Source organism: Bombus affinis, chromosome 5, assembly GCF_024516045.1.
Source record: "Bombus affinis isolate iyBomAffi1 chromosome 5, iyBomAffi1.2, whole genome shotgun sequence".
Classification (NCBI taxonomy): domain Eukaryota; kingdom Metazoa; phylum Arthropoda; class Insecta; order Hymenoptera; family Apidae; genus Bombus; species Bombus affinis.
In genome coordinates, this window is record NC_066348.1 from 3734843 (window position 1) to 3755457 (window position 20615).

At 36.1% G+C, this 20615-nt stretch overlaps 2 protein-coding genes across 6 annotated transcripts in view; both read left to right on the forward strand.

Annotated features, from left to right (window-relative positions):
* Positions 1 to 33: 33 nt before the first annotated feature.
* Positions 34 to 1316, forward strand: LOC126916567 (40S ribosomal protein S15Aa). The gene is made up of 4 exons (XM_050722513.1): positions 34 to 191; positions 585 to 719; positions 859 to 1024; positions 1140 to 1316. Exons 2-4 carry the CDS (start codon positions 587 to 589, stop codon positions 1231 to 1233), a joined length of 393 nt encoding a protein of 130 aa, XP_050578470.1. The 5' UTR covers positions 34 to 191; positions 585 to 586; the 3' UTR covers positions 1234 to 1316.
* A 526-nt stretch (positions 1317 to 1842) lies between these two features.
* Positions 1843 to 20615, forward strand: part of LOC126916539 (protein sidekick) — a 43610-nt gene continuing 24837 nt past the window's right edge. For 2 of the 5 annotated variants that reach the window (XM_050722438.1, XM_050722439.1), the window contains exon 1: positions 1843 to 2999. In XM_050722438.1, coding sequence (XP_050578395.1) covers positions 2903 to 2999 — 97 coding nt within the window. In that variant the 5' untranslated portion in view covers positions 1843 to 2902. The remainder of the gene's footprint in view (positions 3000 to 20615) is intronic. The other 3 variants (XM_050722440.1, XM_050722441.1, XM_050722442.1) reach the window with 2 other exon arrangements.

A 20615-nucleotide genomic window follows, 5' to 3' on the forward strand; every position in this document is an offset into this window, starting at 1 on the left:
TCGTAAAATAAGCGACGATTATTATTAACCATTGCTGAACCATTATTTAAGTTCAAAGAATTTCAACCAATGGGATGCAAGCAAATTTACGTGGCTAACCCTGGTATGGTAACCCTGACTTCCAACTTCTCTTTTTCGGTCAGCTAGTCGAGCGTGTACGTTGCTGTGATAAACAAAATTATAAATCGCAGGTAATCTTAGTTTTCCAAATTCATCCAATATAAATTAATTATGAATTAGTTTCTAGATTTAATAATTGATTGATTTATAATAATATTTTGCATTTATTGTAATACTCAAAAAAGTATGAAGTGGTTAGTGAGATAGTATTGCCTGTTTCATTGTTATTGTTTTGTTTCTTATAAAATTTAAGTTGTATTCTTTTAAAATTGATTATTATTTTATTCAAGCTAATTATATCGTATTACTAACACTTATAAAAATATTAAATTACACATTTTGAATTCCATCCATTTTCTTTATAGGTTATGTTGACGTAGTGAAATACAATTTGTGTATTTTCTAGAAGTACATATAGCTTTCAAATACTTACTAAATAACTTAAAATTACGTTTTATTTTCAGCCATGGTGCGTATGAACGTTCTTAGCGATGCTCTCAAATCCATTAATAATGCTGAAAAACGTGGAAAAAGGCAGGTGCTATTAAGGCCCTGTTCAAAAGTAATCATTAAATTTCTGACTGTAATGATGAGAAAAGGTAAGGCTACACGAACATTTTCTTATTTATGAAATAGTAAAAGAATTGTTTTATTTTTTAACTTTAATTTCTGACTTTAAGTTCATGTACATATGTAATACATACATGGTCTTTTTACCAAATTACTTTGATGTTCAAGGATATATTGGAGAATTTGAAATTGTTGACGATCACCGCAGTGGCAAAGTTGTAGTAAATCTTAGTGGAAGACTAAACAAGTGTGGTGTAATTTCACCAAGATTTGATGTCCCAATTAATGATATTGAAAAATGGACCAACAACCTGTTGCCATCTCGACAGTTTGGGTATGTGTTTATACATATTGCAATTTATAGTGTTATATTTCATAGAGAAACTTATGGTTTTGCAATGAATAGTTTTGTATTTTCATGGTGTAATTGTTATTTATAAATATTTTAGATACGTTGTGTTGACCACAAGTGGAGGAATTATGGATCACGAAGAAGCTAGAAGAAAACATCTTGGAGGAAAAATACTTGGGTTTTTCTTTTAATGTTTATTTAATTCAATAAAAATTTCTTAATATCGAAAATATTGCTTTTCTATGTTTATTAAAATAAAATAACTATCTTTGTATCTGGTTCTTGTTTCCTTATTTTTTTCGAATAATTTACAAGCTTGTTTATTTTTAAAGTCGTTACAACAAAAGAAATCTAATATATCTGTAGTAATTTATAGTAGTATTTATACTTTAATATGGTAGTTCTATGTTTCACAAAATTGAAGGCAAATATTAATGAAAATGTTAAATAGTAATGAAATGAAAAAAGAAATATAATAGTAAAAAATTTAATTATCAGAAAAGCAATTATTATTTTAACATATTCCGTACAAATTTGTAATGTATATATTTCAAGATACAATAACTTATAGAAACTATAGTATAATATAAGAAATAACACTTCTACATTGTTTATAATAACGAGTAGTATTAACGAGTTCTAAACAAAAGTATTTTTTATTTAAAAGTAAATTCCTATATGCACGTGATAATTTATAGCAAATACCAACCAATGCATTTAACATCCAGAAATCTTCTGATTGGCCGCCGTACCTTTTTGTTGATTGGTTGAACAGCTTTAGGGCAGTTCGAGCATGCGCGTGGTTGCGATTTCAACTTTACGCCTTCTGTGAACGCAGCTGATGACGGCCAGTCAACAAAACTTTGTAATTCGAACGAAACTCACGGACGGTTCGCATCATGCGTCGCGTCGTACAAGTTTTTACATTTCGTTAGGGTTTCGTAAATAAAAGTTTTTCGATTGTGTTTTTAATCTGAATAAAAAAAACGTATTAGAGCATTTCTAACAAATTTAACGGTGTTGCCAGGTGTTACCAGGTGAATGTGACCGTTTTGTGCCGCGTTACCTGGGATTTACCTGAAGAGACGACCGTACGGAAGAATGCATGAAAACTTCACTTCTCACGTACATTGCAATCGCTAGAAAAAATAAGTTTCGATAAGAAATATGAAATCAAGTGCGTTGACATTTGGATTTTAATATTTCGAATATATGTACAAGTTTACCTGTTCTATGATCGTTGTATCGTGTAAATCTCGTAAAAATTCATAATTTTTTTTCCCCGTTGCTGCAACAATTCTCGTGTGATCTCATCCGTTAATTCATACATCTTCCGACGATAAGATTACAAAGCTCTGTTTACATTTTTATGAGACTGACCGCATTTCACGTGTATAATTTTGAAAAATGATGCGGAATGTGAAAATGAACCGCAAAGTAACATCCAACGATACGTAATGCTAATTTTAACGAGAAAGCTTAGGAACTTGAACTATTAAATCCAAGGTGAAAGAAGAAAGAACCAATTACCGTATTGCATTAAATCAAAAGTCGAATGGAAAACAGTACAGATGCTTCGAGACATTTGGTTTTTCGAAAGGAGGAGGGACTACGAGTGCAAGTAAAAGGAATGTTGTCTCACAGGTGTACGCCGTAATACTCTTCCGTTACGCCTACTAAAAAGAAATAACGCAACTCGAGGCTGAATTCGCACGTGAACTTAAAAATGTGGAGATCGTATAGGAATTGTTGGTACTCGTTTGCGTAACTTCGTCGTGGAATTTGTATGACGTTCCCGGGTTGAAGTGTTAAGGAAGTGGTGCAAGTGGGCAAGAGCGGCGAGGAATTCACCAAAGTAACATGGAGATGCCGTGGAGAAATGCAGTGGCGGACCTGTCGACCTTCCTGTTTGCCGCTGTTTATTTCATTTGGATCGCTGGAAGCGCCTGCGCCACCGGTGAGTTTTCGCGCCCATTTTCATCCCCTTCACCATTTTTTGACTTTCTTTCGCATATATCGCGCACGTTTTCTTTACCCATACAATTTTTCGTTTAAAACGAACATCTTTTTATTAACTCTGCTATATTCTTTAGGTCAATTTGTACGCGATTTTTTATGGTCAAAATAAGTTTCTTAAGTTTAGTTTCTCGTTTCAATTTTTTTTAAGACATTAGAAGTCTTTTTATTTGTTGAAACAAGATTGAAATTGAAAGATAGATATTCGAGGATTGTAGCAAGGTTGAAAAAAATACAAAATACTTTTATTTTCTGTTCTACTCTTTGATGTAAGAATTATTAAATTTATTTTCTCTCAAAGATAATATCTTATGCATAACTTTACATGATTGCATGGAACGAAATGGTATGCTAACTGCTGATTATTACTATGTATTGCTGTGGGGAATTTATAACTTCATTTACTAAGTGTTAGCAATATGAAGCATATTTTTCAGTTTTCGGATTAAACGTATTTGGAGGTGTCACGATGTGAAAATGTACGACGTGATTATTGAAATTTATACTGGTGCAGGATTTTTGGATGATAAATCGTGAACTCTCTCTCGAGGTTGCCGGTAATTGCTGTCGTTATTACGCGTACAAACTGTATTCGCTTTGTCATGAAACTGGCACGAGAACAGGTTACACACTTGCCGTTACAATATTTGTGACAACGATGAGCGTTCAACGTGAGTGCGAGACGACAGAGAATCGAACCAAACGGTTCCTGAAACGGGTCAAGCCTAATTCGCAGCGATTTAAACATCGGGAACATTGCTGAGTAAACAATGATTTCTTGGCATTTGGCCAAATTGATTTTATCCACGTATCTGCGTATACGTGAATGACAAATGAGCGGATATTTGCCCAAAACAGGGGAAATTCGAAGCTTCTTCGCAATGTGTATCTCGATTTAACATTAATCTTTTGAACTGATAGGTGTCGAATACTTAAACCTAGAAAATCGTAATTTAAAGAAATTCCTGAAGTGTGGGCGCGAGCCATTGGTGGATCGCAGGCTACTTTTGGATGGGTCGTGTTAAATATCACAATTAAGGATTAATTTACATATTCGCCAGGATAGTATTACTCATTCAGAATCATTAGATGATTCAGTTAAAGACCATATGAGGATTACTATCGCCGTCTAGTTTCTCTCAACTTACACATCTGGATCAAATCAATTTTGAATTGTTTATCAATCAATTCTCGATAGTAATTACATTTTGCGTAATCTTCGGGTTGATCATAATTATTGTTTCTGCAAGTGGGCTTCATCCCATAAAAGTTTGAGAGAAGCCTTGTTTTAAATAATTAAATCTAGAACGAAAGAGAGTCTTTTAATAAGATATGACTATTTATAATATAATATGAATATCGAGTGTATTTTACATTACAATAAATTCCAATTTAAATTAGGTCTTTGTATTTGCGTGAAATTTCTTATGCCCAAGTAACCTAATACAGTATGCAGTTTCGCTTGATTGTAGAATTAATTGTGCGGTTATATGATTTATTGCGACGGTATCGATGGGTAGCCGTTCTTAGTGGCAGTATAATGCGCTTCATTACGAATGGTATCAAGGACAGATTGCACGCGTAACGTCGTTAAGTGGATTCTCGTTAATGGGCCATAAGTTGTTTTATACGGTAGAACAACCGCCAAATGCCGCCGCGGATTTATGCTCTGTTCTTATGAGTGCATGCATTAGCTTAAAAGAATAGTCGCGAGCATTACTTTATACACAACGATCACTCCGCGGAAGAAATTGTCGATTTAAATTTTTAGACGACAATTTTTACATATCTAACGCAATCATAAGTTACATAAGTTATGAAATTAATCTTTTCTATTTTATCGTGTTTAATGAAAGTATTTTTTTTTTACTATTACTGAAATGAAAATATATTATGAAATAATATTATTCCAAGTTAGAACACCGATTATTTTCACGGATTGTACGATAACAAAGTAGCATACTTTCTCTAAAGCATTTTATCCCGAAGAAACGCGGAGGCAATACTCGTGCTTACACCGTGCCGGAAATTCGTTTATTGAAACAGTCGAGAAATTGGGGCAGATTTTCCTACGATATGGCGGCGACATTATTTATCGCAATACACGTATGAGGCGAGACCATGGCACGTGCTATATGTATTCTTTCGGATCGTCAACCAAGAGGTCAACGGTTTAACTTCGTTCACACAATTGGCCGGATTAACGTCGTAATAAATCTCAATTAGGGTGGCTCCTACGCTCCCGTGTATAGGAGGGACGGATTTTCGCGGATTTTTATTTTCCCTTCTTCACATCGCGTTTCAAAGGAACCGACTAAGGATTTCTATGTGAATCGATACAGGTGCCACGATTCCAATTCATGGATGTATATGCACAGTAATCCTAAATTGGTTTTTGAATAATTTAACAAAAATTTAACCTGATACAAGCTAAATTTTGAAAGAAGATAATCGGAGTGGTGTAAAGATTTGGAGCAGCTTGCATGATGCTCCAGTTGCCTAAATTCGTCCCCTATCTCTTCTTATCGACGGCGTGGTATATCAATGGCTGGCGTTGTTTAAAGAAAATTTAATCAATGATTGACTGTCTTCGTTATACGAAGCTACGCCTGCGTCGGTCAGACATAAAATGAAAAGTCTGGAACGAAGATGGTAACATTCCTTCAGACTCACTTTTAGTTTTTCGACATCTAAATTATTTAATAGCATTCAAAAGACTAATTGCTATATTTGCTACTGCATGAATGGCAATGAAATTTATATACTTTATACATTCTCATAAATATTCGCGGTCTAACAATGAGCAGCCTATGAAAGAATATAGGATCATGTGCATCGGTGTTAGCTACATATGTAATCAAGATGGTATACGGATGTACGCTCTTTAATACTAATTATCGATGGTAGAGTAGTATGTACACGCGAGCCGAATGTGTAGCTCACTCAGGTATGCTTCTTCATTACTCACTGGTGGATAATAATAGATTACTTTCTGACTGAATCTAAAAGAATGCAGGAAAAAAATGCACAAACTATTTAAAGACAGAGGAAAAACGCGTTTTTCTTACTTTTACGTCTTATTCTGGTAACTGGAAGTGAGTACTTTAACTCTTTCAAGACGAATTTTTCGTTTGACAATGAACGTAATAATGTAATGAGCTATAATACACTGTATGGCATGGTTGGTAACTACATACGCACTTAGTGAAGTGAATATGTTAGGCGAGTTAGCACAGTCATTTATTAAACGCTCAAACTGGTGTCATAGTACTCTAAACATTTACCAATTCTTTTATCTATGTTGTTTAAAACATTCAGTGGTATCGTAGGTTAATCATAACGTAGCTGTCTATTATACACCATGTTTTCTTTTATTCCATACATATTTACTTAACAATATAAGGTATGAAATCGTTAAGCTCTGAAAAAGTTAACAATTTATTTATATTATATATTATTAATTAATTTGTTTAGCAGCTTATTTTAGTATATAAAACAAAACAAGCCCGTATATAATTTATTATATCACTCAAGATGTAATTAATAATAATTAGAATACAGCCTGCTTATAACTTATTCAGATATATAGGAATAAAATCATAACATATAGGGCAGAATTTATTTCCAATAGAAATGAAACGACGTGTAAAAAAAGAAGATTTCAAAACAAAAAAATTATTATTACATGTATATTCAAGAGATTATCAATCCGAGTAATGATCGTCTTTCTTAGTGCTTAATATATCTGAGTGCTAAAACAGCGTCCATTACCATGCCTAATAATTTCTGAAAGAGCAAAGAACTATTCTTGCGACCCTTCATCGTTTTCATTTTAACACCACCTCGACACGATGGAACAACGGGCAATGGCTCCGATTAAAAAGCAGAGAGAACGCATACATACGAGTGTTGTATAGCTTCACAGTCAAATTTTCCGCTGTAGAAACATTGTGTACGCGAAATTGGTATATATTTCGTATACGTTTCGCAAGGAAAACGAGTGTTCTCGTGTTTCCAGGTCGACGGTCGACATGATGCAGTCGAGTAAAGGGTATATGAATGCATTCTGGTGTAAAGGTAAATTGGCGAACGATTCGTAGGGAAAAGAACACACGGCAACCAAGCCGAGGTCTCGCGTTTAAAAACGCGACCGGTAGTGTGTTTAACAATCCTTAAATACGGAGAAAGAGAAAAAGTACGAATTATCAGAATTTATTTTTACCTTTTCCAAGCTTTTAAAAGGCTTCGTAATGTCGTTGTTTCGAAGAATGTATGATGATTTTTTCGGCCACTGTATCTCATTTCCTAATAGAACGGTTCTTCGAGAGTTTTTTCAAGATCGAATTGATTTTGCAGGCTTGAGGACCAATTATGGTGTAAAAGGATAACAAGTTTTGAGATCTTTTTAATACAACAGAGTTCCATTTCTTTGAACCCATCGATGAAACGCGAAGATATGTAAATCAGCCATAATTTTCTTATATTCTCCTCAAAATTAGTAACAGAATAAAGCAATCGCCATATTAAAATTTCATTACAGCAATTTTAATATCATACTATTTATCAGAAATTCTACAACACGGAGATCAAGCATTAGCTAATACCCGTTTTGCCATAAAATTCGCATAATAACAACGACTTCCTTGTAATTTTCTTGAAATTAGGAAGTTTTTTTAACGGAAGGGAGCACGATTGCTTCGAAAATGAAGCAAGGGTAGTAACAAAAAATTTCATCTGTGTTGCGACAGTAATTACCATTTTCACGCGGCCCTGCCGCGTGCTCCAACTTTGCGAAGATATCAAACGATCTACATACTTCGCTCTGAAAACGTTCGTTTCGCGATCCTACCGCCGCGTTGGTAATGACTTCCTGCTTTCGCAATGCAAACGATCCGCCCGCGATCAACGATATGAAAGCGAAGTTACACGACATCACCCCCAATGTGGAGAGTAACGGTTGGACGATCATTAAATTATTATTATTATGGACAGAGAAAGAGCAAAAGAGACAGAGGACGGGGTGATTACACGTAATATGGCGGAGTATCGGATTCGGTGGATCGACAGGAAGAGAAGATTTCTCGTGTTTCCAGTTCGTTGTGGTCGCCACGATACTGGATGGCCCAGAGCTGTGGGATTAACCATTTGCACTCGGAGAAACATTTCTAATTTGCTGCCAGCTGCGGTCCTTGAATTTTTTAAGCCTCAATTTCATTTTAATTTCGAATTGTTTTGTGTAATGTATTTTGCGTTGAATAAATTGAAAAAATTTTCTGTTTAGTAACAAGAATGCTAAAAAATTTAAGTATTTAAAATAGTAGGAAATTCAAGCATAGAAATTAAACAGTTAAATATTATTTGACGAATTCCATTAGTTTTCCAAGTATATAAATTTTGAAATGTCCTGTGTTATCTATAGGTAAAAGACCATACTTTCGGTAACCTGTGCCGTGTAAAAGGTAAGCGTTCAGTGGTATGGGTAGCATATAATGCCAAGAAAGGTATCTATCACTGGCGTCAGCTTAAACCGTAGTACAATAGAGGACAAGGGCCTTTACCTGGTCCTCGAGCACCAGCTCTTCCCTTCGTGTATTGGCCTCTGTTCCACTCTACCATTTTCTACAGCGTCCTATTCACCTTCACCAGGTATCTGCCCTTTTTTCCTGGCGAGGTATCTGCCAGCGATGGCTACGAACTAATTTTAAAATCATCTAGACTGATCCTGTCTTTGTCGTGTGTACGTTAGTTTAATTATTAATTCTATGACAAGAGAAGATTCTTTGTCAAACACATTATGAAATATGCCCTCGTTCTGTCATTTTAAAATTTCATGAAATTCAATAATTTACAATTAAAAGATATCGCGAAGAATAAGATCTATCAATTTTCATTCTTCAATTGATCACTCGTACGAATAGACAGAGAGAGGCTACGCTTTATAATAGATAAATTGCCGTTATGTATCTACTTAGGCTATTTGTTACTCGACAATTGCTCCCTTCAGCCTCGTGTCTTTCGTTGTGCTAACTGCTATCCTATCATCGTCGAATAGTTTCGTATTTTGCAAATTATACATTGTACTATTGTTTCTTATCGTAACGTTAATATGTAAGCAATACGGACAATTATAGCATTCGCGTCTCACGTGTTAATGAAATTTGGAGAGTTTGCTGTGATAAATGTTCAAATACTTTCGTGGATCAATGATGAACGAAAAGAGGTCACGAGACGCGAGATATCAAAATGCGAGGTAAATAACATTGGGTTGCGAGATACTTCGTCGAAGATCGTAAAAGAGGTTAAAGATCGGAGCCTAGATCGTTTCATAGCGCTTTACCATCCGTACGAGAATCTCTAGACTCGTTGTCCACGTGTAGTGCGTTGCTGTTGCCCCACGGCGACGAAGAATACGTGTATGAATGCCTTTGCTCGTCGGCCGGATGTCCCCCTCTCTTTTCCTTTCCTTTTATTTCTTCACCGCATCATCTTCATTATCGTCATCTTTCTCCGTATAGCGGATAGCGGGCCAATTCGCCCTTCAGCATGTTACAACTTCCTCTTCGCTTTCATGAAACGACCAAGTTTTGCGTTTCCGATTGCTTTTGTACCTTCGTCGACGTAGTGGTCGATGAAAGTACAGCCCGCTATTGGATCTCGCAGGAATGTTTTAACTGCAGTTTTTGTCTTTGGTTTTATTCGTCTCATTCTTTGAATAGAACTATGTAAATCGTTTGAAAATCAAACCTAAGCGTAACTCTGTATAAAGTTGCTTTACTTTCGAATTAACGTTACTATACTATCGTCTCTCTTCTGTTCTGTCTTCTTTCTCGGAGAAAGAATTTCGATTCTTGTGAAATTTCTAATTTGATTGCGAACGAATCGTAAAAATGATTGGGTACTATGCAAGCGAAGGAAGCAAGTTATGGAACTAATAATAAGCTTTTGTAACGATGCCGAGTTGCGAGTAAAGATCTCACCTCGTTCCCATTGGAATGTTTCGTACGAACGCGAAGATATGAGAAAAGTTGCTGAACAGAACGACAAACGTTTGTGTTTCAAAGAACGGAACGATCTACATGTCCTAGAATCGTTTTTGGGTCGTGTATTTGATCTCGAAATGAACCTGTATCCTTGCATACATCATTTCGCCCCGTTGCGGCACATGAATGCACATGACACATTATTTAACATTGAAACGATCAATCTATAACGCACAAAAATACTATATATAAATAATTATAATTAAAGCATTATGATGACATAACATTTTTTAAATTAATCAATTTCTGACTATTAATCATTTTGTTAACCAAAATTTCTTTTTTTAACGGAATTCTAAATCGGTTCACTCATCACTGATTCATCGAGTGGAAACTTACGTACTACCTGCCTGTCCGTTTATCGTTGATCAAATGAAAATGTGTTGCATCTGCTTCAAAACGCTGGAAGCAGGAACATTTGTGTTATTATTATCATGGTTTCGTTTATAATGTATACACGACTGTTTGTTCAGATGGCAACAATCGATTGAAGCGGCGGAAAGATAGTATATCACGGAGCGCTGAATTTTACTTTGCCGCTATAGCTACTAATTTCTAACTTTTCGTATCAGTTTATGCCTGTTTAACCTTTCATTTTGAGGTGAACTTTATTACTGGTTTCGAGTTGCCTATTTTAAATTCCTTATACGTTTATCCTGTCAGTTTATTCGGGAAAATAAAATCATTTTTTGAATTCGTTGAATGTGTTAATACTTCTACGAATGTCTAAAATTCGTTGAATTCAGTTGAGTAATTTTACAAAATGTCAAAATGTTGTCCTCGCTTTCACTTATTAGACTTAAATTCAATACTTCTAACACGATCTACAAATTTATACCAGATCTAAGAAACGTATTTACAATAGCTGAAATGATGCTCATAAATAGGTAATGTCAATTAATTAACGAAACGACCTAGCAAGCATCTACCAACCTTCGTTCATAGAATGCGTACACGATTTTCGCGTTTTCCCATCGCTCGGCTTTCTTTAGAACGTGTCTCTGATGTTGTGGAAGTGTAACAAGAAATGACCGTTTCTTTCGTGGCGTTCGAGTCATCGTTTGCTATAATTCCCATTATTATTCTCGCTAGGGTCGTCTAAGCGCGTAAAGAACCGAGCCAAGGCGGTTCTGTCGTCTCATGGTAGCCGGTGCAGAGGCCACTGACCGCCCCCGGCAAGGCTTTCTCATCTTCCACTTCTTCTTTTCGGTTTTGTTCTCCGTGGAACACGAAGAGAGAGAGAGGGGTACGCACGTGTGCTGCGTTCCTTCGAACGCATCGACGCACGTAAGTGGCCTCGGTGCAGGTCGATTGAGACGAGCTCTCCTCTTTATGGAAGAATAGGCAACTACCTGGAATGACGGATTCTACGGACAGTGGATTCTATTCACCGGGAACAGTAAAGTCAGAATCAGCTTTTTCGTTTTTAGTATACTCCTTACAGCGTCCAACGTCGGTTTATTCTTTGGTTAGTTCATAGAGTAGCGTCATGGTCGAGGTGTAAACCTGGGCAAAATGGCTTTTACGCTTTCAATTTCGCGGAATGAATCGATCTAAATAATGTCTCGAAACTTTGCCGTATCTCTATGCTCTGAATCACATTCGGTATTTTATTCGATTTCATTTATGCTCGATGATTTGGAAAATTGTTTATAGATTGGTTATAGTTCTGTACTTTTGTATAAACTACTTGAATTACTCTGGGCAAAAGAGATTCAAGCTACTTGAATTAATTTGAACAAAATAAGACGTCCAAGATGATAAAAAGATAATAGATAATAAAAAGATTAGATAATAAAAAGGACGCAACGTATGCGCCAGTAGCGAGGAATGAACTAGAGAATAAAGAAATAAATCTAACATTTCATATTCTAACGTTTCCATTTTCCTTTAGATCGCTTTGGATGACCGTAAAAACTTGGTAACGACCAGGAAGATAAAAATTACACTTCAGGCCAGTTGCGTCATAGCAGGTCTATCTTCTCGCGAAAAGAATCACTTTACATAACGTTAAAACCGGCGTGGAACATGGCCGAGGTTTAGCTGATCTTGCATTTGCCACGTTGTTCTATCTCTTTGACTTGGAAATGAACAGGGAAGCGGAGGATGAAAATGTTTCGACGAAAATCCAAGGATTACGCGTGCATCGTTTAATTCCTCGGCTATAATTCCTCCACGTGAACCGGTCAGTGAATCGTGACCGATTCGCTTTTCGAAACTTTCGTTTCGCTTCTGGACGAAAGCCCCTTGCTACTCGTGAAATTTTTACACTGATGGAAGAAACAAATTCGGTGTCATGATATAATCCATAGATCACGGATCTGTATGTAAATTTAAAGCTTTGTGAGCACAATAAAATAGAAATTAAATTTTGTTTAATTACGTAGCACAAAGCTTAAGACAATATTTTCAATGCAATTTTCTGGCCATTTTCTGAAGTTTTACTTGGAGCTAGAAAGAATAGTCAACCTCGAATTTTATTCGTTCGATCGTTCTATCAAAAATTCTTTACGTTTACTTACGTCAACTTGTAGCAAAATCTATTTAAGATCTTGAAATAGTATAAAGCAGTAGATTTTCGAGCAATGACTAAACCAGACTCGAACGATTCCTTGGGTGTGCTCCACGGACAGTGACTCGATTCAAAGGAATCCTTTCAAGACCCTCGATAGTCTGAGTCGACCATTGCCCGTTGAGCCTTTGCAATACGAAGAAATCAAGCTTTCAACAGATACGAAGAATCTAATGACGTATCCACGCAGATTTTTCAATTAACTGTAAGAACGGAAATAGAATATCCTGGTCGATTCGACCAGCATGAAACATTCGTGAAATTACAAATATTATTTTGTGAAATGTAATGGTAATATAAATTTATTAATAATGAATTCCAAAATAAATTTTAAGAACTATTTATATGTACATGCCTTATACGTATATGTTGTGCCATTATTATATTTCTCTATTTCTCAATTTATGGTTGTTTCATACTGAAACCAATAATATGTTACAATATCAATTCGAGGACAACAGCTTTTTCCTTAGCATTTAATCCCCTTAATACGCAAATTAAAAAATAAGACACAAAATAAAAGAAAGCGAGGGTTTCGCAGAAACATTTTCTCTCCTTTTCCATCAAATTACCTCTTGGTGTCTCGCCAATTGTATTCTTCCATCCAGTTTCATTCGCTGCATACCGATGTAAGGATGCAATAATCGTATCGAAAACCTCTCTCTTTCTCTTCCAATGGAAATTTATCGTCCACGTGTTGTTCGTTATGAAACCAGCCTACCAAATGGAAAAAAGTGAACGTTTTTAAAGCGTGCTTGTGCTCTCTTCGACTAGGAAGAAGGTTCCGTTAGGACTAGGAGACCCCCCCCCTCTCTTCCTCTCTGTCGGGGACGTGAAAATACTGAAACGTGTGACCTGTCATTTTTCTCTAGTATCTGATACTCACACGCATTGTATTTAGTCGTCAGCGAACAGCTTTATTGTTTTAAGATCTTTCGAAGCGAACGACCTACGTGTCACGCCTCGTTTCCAGCTTTTTCTGCCTTTTCCTCCGCTTGTTCTTCTTCCTTTCGTTGTGGGTCGCTGCTAAACAGCCGCTATTCGCGAGATTCGCGAAGTTATATCGAAAGATTTCTGTCCCTCTCACTGGGTGTTCAAAGAGCGAAATAGAGATGCAAAACGAAGAAAAGGGGAGAATAGAGGAAAACGACTGTGCGGAAGAGCGAGGGCGATCTCTTTCAGCCTGGCTCTATAAGCTTCTTTCAACCGGGCGAAGCCCAGGCTATCAAGACGGTCTTAAACAGCTCTGAAATTCATGACTCGAGAGTGGCGAGCACCGAACTCTGCTTGCTGATCTTCCATGTTTTCGCATACTGGCAATGGAATGATTTATTTCAAAAACTGCTTAACAGCAACTGGATATTTACTTGTTTGATTTTATCTCTTGATCCGTTTGCTGCTTCATTCGGATTTCCGTTACTATTGTAAATTACGTGTTTACGCATTTATGGAAAATTTAAGCGCGCAAAAATGTTTCACCTTTTTTTGTTAAAATGAAACTTTACTTAATATAACAGAGTTACGCAAGTAATTTCCTTCAAATTAGTTCGAAAAGAAAGAAATGATGTCGCAACATTTAGTTAATATCCTGAAGTATACGAACAAACTCGTGGAGTCATCGTAGTCGAAGTAATCTGATTCTGTACGTGGCTCTTTTTTAAAGGACCAAGTACCATTCGCGCGAAGTACTTTGGTCTTTTTATTTCTAACGAATTACGGTGCATGCTTTTCTGAAGACGGAAGTACACTTAACTAACGCTCATACGTACGCGCATTTGTGAGAATTAGCGTAGATTTGCTGTTACGCGTAAGAAGATCAGTTGTATTTACAGATTTTTCACACAGCCGTTTCGTTTTAGTATTTTGCGTTACTTACTGTACAGATTTTTATATTTAGATTATTTTTGTGTGAAAAATTAAGAAATTTAAAACTATCAATTAATACGTAGACATGTTTATACATAATGTACGTTTGAACATAGAGATACTAAAAATATTCTACCAATCTTTTATTAGAATATATTTCTGTAATCCTCATCTACTAGATTATAATCCCTAAGCAATTAAGCACGTTAATAAATTAACTGAAACTTCAATATCGAATTCAATATAGTAAATAATGCTCACTGGAAAAGATATTCAAGTGTGAGTTTCCTGGTCTTCGAGATTCATCAGAAAAATATTTAGTTGAAATCAACAACCTCATATCTATGATTTTTTGTCTTCAAAGTATTATATCTCTTTAAAAAAAAAATAGAGATACCACATAGCATTCCTCGTATTTTGTAAATAACGTCCGTTGTAGAAAAATTATTATCAAAGATGGGAATGAACTAATACAGACATCATTCGGTTTCCTGGTATTTCATAGATAACATTTATCACAGAAAAATTATCAAAGGTAGAAATTAACATCGAAACATCGCCCAAATTCCTTTCTTATAATAAGCAGTATTAAAATCAGAAATTATCATTAAATAAAAAGTTATCAAAGTTAAAATTTAATAGAAGCAATTATATATTTTATCCAAGTTAGTCTGTTTGTCCATTGTTTTCACGACTTGCAATATTCCAACAGAATCCTCATATTTCCATTAAATGATGCTTCTTTATACATAATTACAAGACTTAAAGCCTTTTTGTGCCTTCGTGTTCCGCCGTTGTTACCAGAAGCAGTATAATGCGTGAAAAGTGAAAATAGCCGGTGAATGGAGTAGTAAGTACTACGTTGCCAGTGCGTACCTATACGCTCAAGGTCTCTATCACTAACGGAAATGCTCGGTTACTTGAGCACGACTACGAAAGGACATTAAAAGTGTTACAGTTTCACCGGCTTATTACATATGTAACGTCAGACAGTGAACCTCACTTTCAAAGACGATGATTAAACAGCTTCTTCCCAGCTCCATTACGTATATAATAAATGTACAAAGTTAGATTAAAAATAAATCATAAATTTATAAACTTTATTTCATATGTGTTGCTACATAGATTTTAATAAGATGTCTTCATTAATCCCTTCAATGAGGAATTTATTAAGATTTATTGTGAACTTAGAAAAATGCATTTATTGGATTATTTAGATGTATAACAATAACTTCAATTTCAGCGTATAATAATCTCTGCGTAGATAGCGTTCTCCGTTCAAAATACCTTATTCGTATGTAACATCAATAGGAACGAAGTGAAATAAAATGAAACGAAACGGGCACTGTTTTCGTAAACTTGGCCACGCGAGTACAATTGATTGTGCAATCGTAGTCCGTAGTTTGTGCACTGTTATTACCGCACAGAGCATACCGTAGTATAGCTACTTTTACCACGATACCGCGTTTCCGGTACCCCCTTCAACTTTGCAATATACCTGCCGTGAACTGAGTGATAAAGTGTGTACCAACGTGGCAAGCTTTTCGCTTTTCTTTTTTAAGAAACTTTTGCGTTGCGCGATTTCTTGCTCGTTGCTTACCTTTCTTATACCTCGCGATGCGAGCTGAATACAAAGAAGGTAAAATAGGAAATTTGACCAACAACTCTCAATTGAGGTATTTTTTGATCGAGAGTCTTTGACATTAGCGTCTTTAAGCATTTTTGGATTAGATGTTTAATTCACTGAATACAGACTATTGTTGAACATTGTTATATTCACATCGAACGATTGTGGGAAATTTCATGTTCTTTTCGTCTTTTCTCGTTTTCCCCTCGTCATTTTCCAACGGTTATCGGAGAAAGTTTCTCTCTTCGGCTATCAATGTGGCAAATCATGCAGCTGCAACTCGCAGATAACATCGTAACAATTGTGTAACACTTTGTTACACGGATACGAGATTCCGTTAAGAAATTCAACTATAAATTACTTTTGCGAACGCCTTCGACAAATTACCCGTGGAGTCGTTCAGTTTAAGTGTAACTGCGACAATTTACGAGCCGTGCAGCTTCTACGAGCTAAGGCTTAGGAAACCTTCCAGTGCTTGAGTTTTTTTACTTCATTCTGCAACTGACGATAATGCTTTGTCTACCAGGTATCTTATCAGAATTGGTAAAAATATTTGATACAATCAATTTGCAGTGGAACATCTTTGTAGGAAGCCAATTCTTCTTAGAATGTTGAAAATATGTAAAATTGATAATAAAACGACGAAACTTATTTAACATTTTAATGACTTTTTAAAACCTTACAAAAGTCACTAAATTTTTAAGTGGGAAATTCTACTAAATTCTAATTTCTTATGCGTATTCTAGTTGACGTCAAAATAAATATATATGCATTTAAAATCAAAGTTTAAATAAATCCATCGACAGCCAATTAAATTCAACAACAGGATTCAAAAATTCCAGAAAAATCGTTGGCAGTTAAATAGTTAAGGAAGGTCTTCCCGGAACCCTTAATGAACACCTTTCGGTTTCTTAGTCACATATCGGCTCGGATGGGTATTTCCTGTACCGTCGGACCAAGGGATTACAGTCTCGTGAAAGGGTTCCGCGAACGAACGAACTCTCGTGGTATGATCGTCTCTGGCGTTCTTGACCGAGCAATTTGTAGAATACGCGCTCGTGTGTATAACGCGGTCCCATCGGCGAGCCCGAGAAACGAACGACGCGGCTAGAGAAACCTGATGAGGGGAAAAGAGAAGGTCGAGACGAAGCAGCGAGCCAAGTTCGCGAAGGTAAAACGTGGAAAGAGAGGTCGAAGAAGCCGGGAAAGAAGAAGAATAAAAGGGGACCCAGCCAGGACGGTTGTGGATCGAGGAGAAGGGATAGGAAAGACTGGTTGAGAAACTGCTATCACAACGACCGCGACGCTCTGGACTCTCTGTACACGAACACATAACCTAACTTAACCCAGCGTCTTGTCACTCGGGAATCTTCCTTATGTGACCTTACTACCTTCGTGTAAATAATTCTTTTTCAGCAAAGTATCCTAAGGGGATGATCGGACGTATCTACGTTTTGTTTTAGAAATGTTTGAAAATGTAGGGAATGTATGTAACGGTATCGTAGCGTTCGAGTTTCTTTAACGATCATATAGTATCTATTTTCTTGCGAGTATAACGATACATTCGCTGACTTAAGAAAGTACAGAATTTATAACGTATGATTTATATTATAGAGATTATATTACAATTTCTGTATTCCGTTCTGAATAATTTTGTTCCGAGCATTCTGAGGACTAATCCGGTACTCCTTTTCTGCCAAAATCAAAGTGATCTTTCAGAGTTTCTCATTGAAAGTATCAGTTACGTTAATCGTTTTTGCCTAAACGTGTATGTAAGTGAGCTCATCGGCTATGTCGATAACTTACAATTAGATTGAACGCGTATATGGGTTCATCGTCCGCGGATAGTTAAAACATAGTCAGTTGTTTAATTTGATAGCCAGCAGAACGTCATAGCTGGTGAATGTACGAAGGTTCTTTGTGGAAAGTACGGCTCAGTTTAGCCGAACTTAATTTAACGAGTCGACCACGCGGAAACTCGTCCAGTGTCCTGGTGCTTGTAAGGACACTCAAGACGAGCCGCGAAGCATGCAGCGAGCGGTGTGCCAAATTGGACTCGGTTGCCCTCTTCCTACCGTACGAACCTGCCAGTTATTCTTCCATTAACCGTATGAAATGAAATTAATCTAATGAATAAGGGAACCTGCCTTTCTGATCGTGTTTCGCGGTGCATAAACGACAAAGAGAACGTGGAAAAATTGAAAAAGAAACGTAATTTTCTAACAGTACTGCGGATGGACAGTATTATACAACTCATATTAGGTCATTTGTCCATTCTGTGTGTATATGTATCGGGCAGAACGATGAGGCTGTATTATTGTACATAACTCAGTCGAATAGAGGTAAAAATAATAAACTGGAAAATAGAAAAAAATCGGAAGACTTTCTACTTTTCAATTTCATTCGGCACATTTGCCTTTCACGTCCGCTTTGTCACCGTGACGTTGTAAAACAGGATCTGCTCAAGGCTACGAAATGGGATGGCTCGATTCAAAGGGTAATCTTCCGCCACTTACGTCTTCGTGCGTCCTTCGAATGTCGGTAGGAATTCACGCAGCATAGCACGAACGTGAATAATAATTGGCTGAAGTAAATGCAGTATTGTATGTTGGGATAAGGGTACTGGTAGTTTAAACGTCACCCGTAGCGCGAAGCAAATGTTGTATAATAATGTAGTGAACTGTAACGTGGGTAAAATAATTTTTATTATTATATATAGCAGTATTTTGTAATTAGCTTTATCTACGTGCAAACGCTGCAATCCTTAAAGCGAATGATTGATATTTTATCCCATCGAGTTTCACTTTAAAAACTATGTTCGTGTATTTCCACTTCAGGAACGAGCAGTTTTTTCTAATCGATCTGAGATCAATTTTATAAAGACATGACGTAGATGTCGATTGTTGTTACACTTGATCGCCTTCTAGTTTTTATTTCACTTTTACTCGAGCCAGTTGCAACTTACGCAAGTTGGTAAAACGGCCAGTTAAGACTGCGAGAGCGATGAACTAATTCCAATTCAACAAAGTGCAATAACCGTTATATAGATACACGAGCTAATCGTATCGATCGACCTTATGTAACGCGGAACTTTGATTTCAGTGTCTAAGCTCGGTACAATCGGCCCTATCAAGCGTTTAAACCTTGTTTATCGTCGAAAAGAAATTCCATCGATTGTCGTTAGAGCTCCGAAAGTGTTCGACCATTTCAATTGTATAATATTGAAAGATTCGTCAAAAGATTACTTGAGAATTCATTCCATTTTCATTTATTATCAAGCATATTTGTATCGTAACGTAATAGAAACGAATTGAATTTATAATCGAATTCAGTTTGAAGAAATTCCAATTTTACTTTTAACTTATGAATTTCAGAACTGGATGTAAATTGAAGATTATAGCACTACATTATAAACAGCTATTTCCTATTTCATTGCAAAACTTGTATCTTGTTGCAACACGATTATTCCCACATAAATAATGAGAAGAAACTCTTCTTCCTTTATTGCATCTAACAATCATCATGGGAACAAAAGAAAATAATCAATTTTATAATCAAACTTGACATTCTTCTCCTATTGTATGGTTATTATAGAGATTTAACAGATTCCTGTCATGTATTATAAATTTATGTGATAGATTAGATTCTTAAATACTGAAGAGAGTAGACTTTTCTTCAATAAAATCATTTTCAATTCTATTATTCTCATTCACTACTGAGACGAGCAACTCAATTATCGGTTTTATCTGCAGGCACAGGAAAGATAATCGGCTGAACCTCGAATCTTCTTTAGAAGAGAAAAAAACAGGCCTGAAATGTGATTAAACGATCGTTCGATCGAAAGTAAAAAAGAGGAGAAAGACTGCCGTGACTTGGTAGTGCAAAAATGATAGCGTGCACCGCGTTTCCTCCCGTCTCCTGAAGGATTTCCCTTCAAAGGGCTTCTTTCTCTCTAGGTCGAGCACGCGATGCTTACAAATTTACGTTCCATTTACATATCGCGAACCGCCAGCTGCCTCGTTCCAGCCGATTGTTCAATGAACTTTAAACACTCTGTTTCACTCTGCATCTTTCCGCCCGTTCTTCACGCGTTCGCATGTGTATAATGAAATTTGCACTATTAACCCCGTTGGGATTAAAATTCCAATCTACTGTTCTTATGAGAAGACAGTTTTCTACTCTGCTTTACTTGTTATCTTTGCTTTCTTCAACATATGAATTTACGAATTTCATAATTTTAGAAATATTCTTTGTAAATTTCGCTTTCATGGTTACAAAAAATCAATCAATGAAATGGGATTATTGTTCCTGAAAGAACATTCGATTACCGCTGAAAAGATTCGATATTAAGAAACAATTCCGATAATATTCTTTAAAGAGGACAAGTAGCTCTATCAATAATTTTATTGAAGAATACTCTAAGAATATCCTAATTAAGGATAAGGTCACATT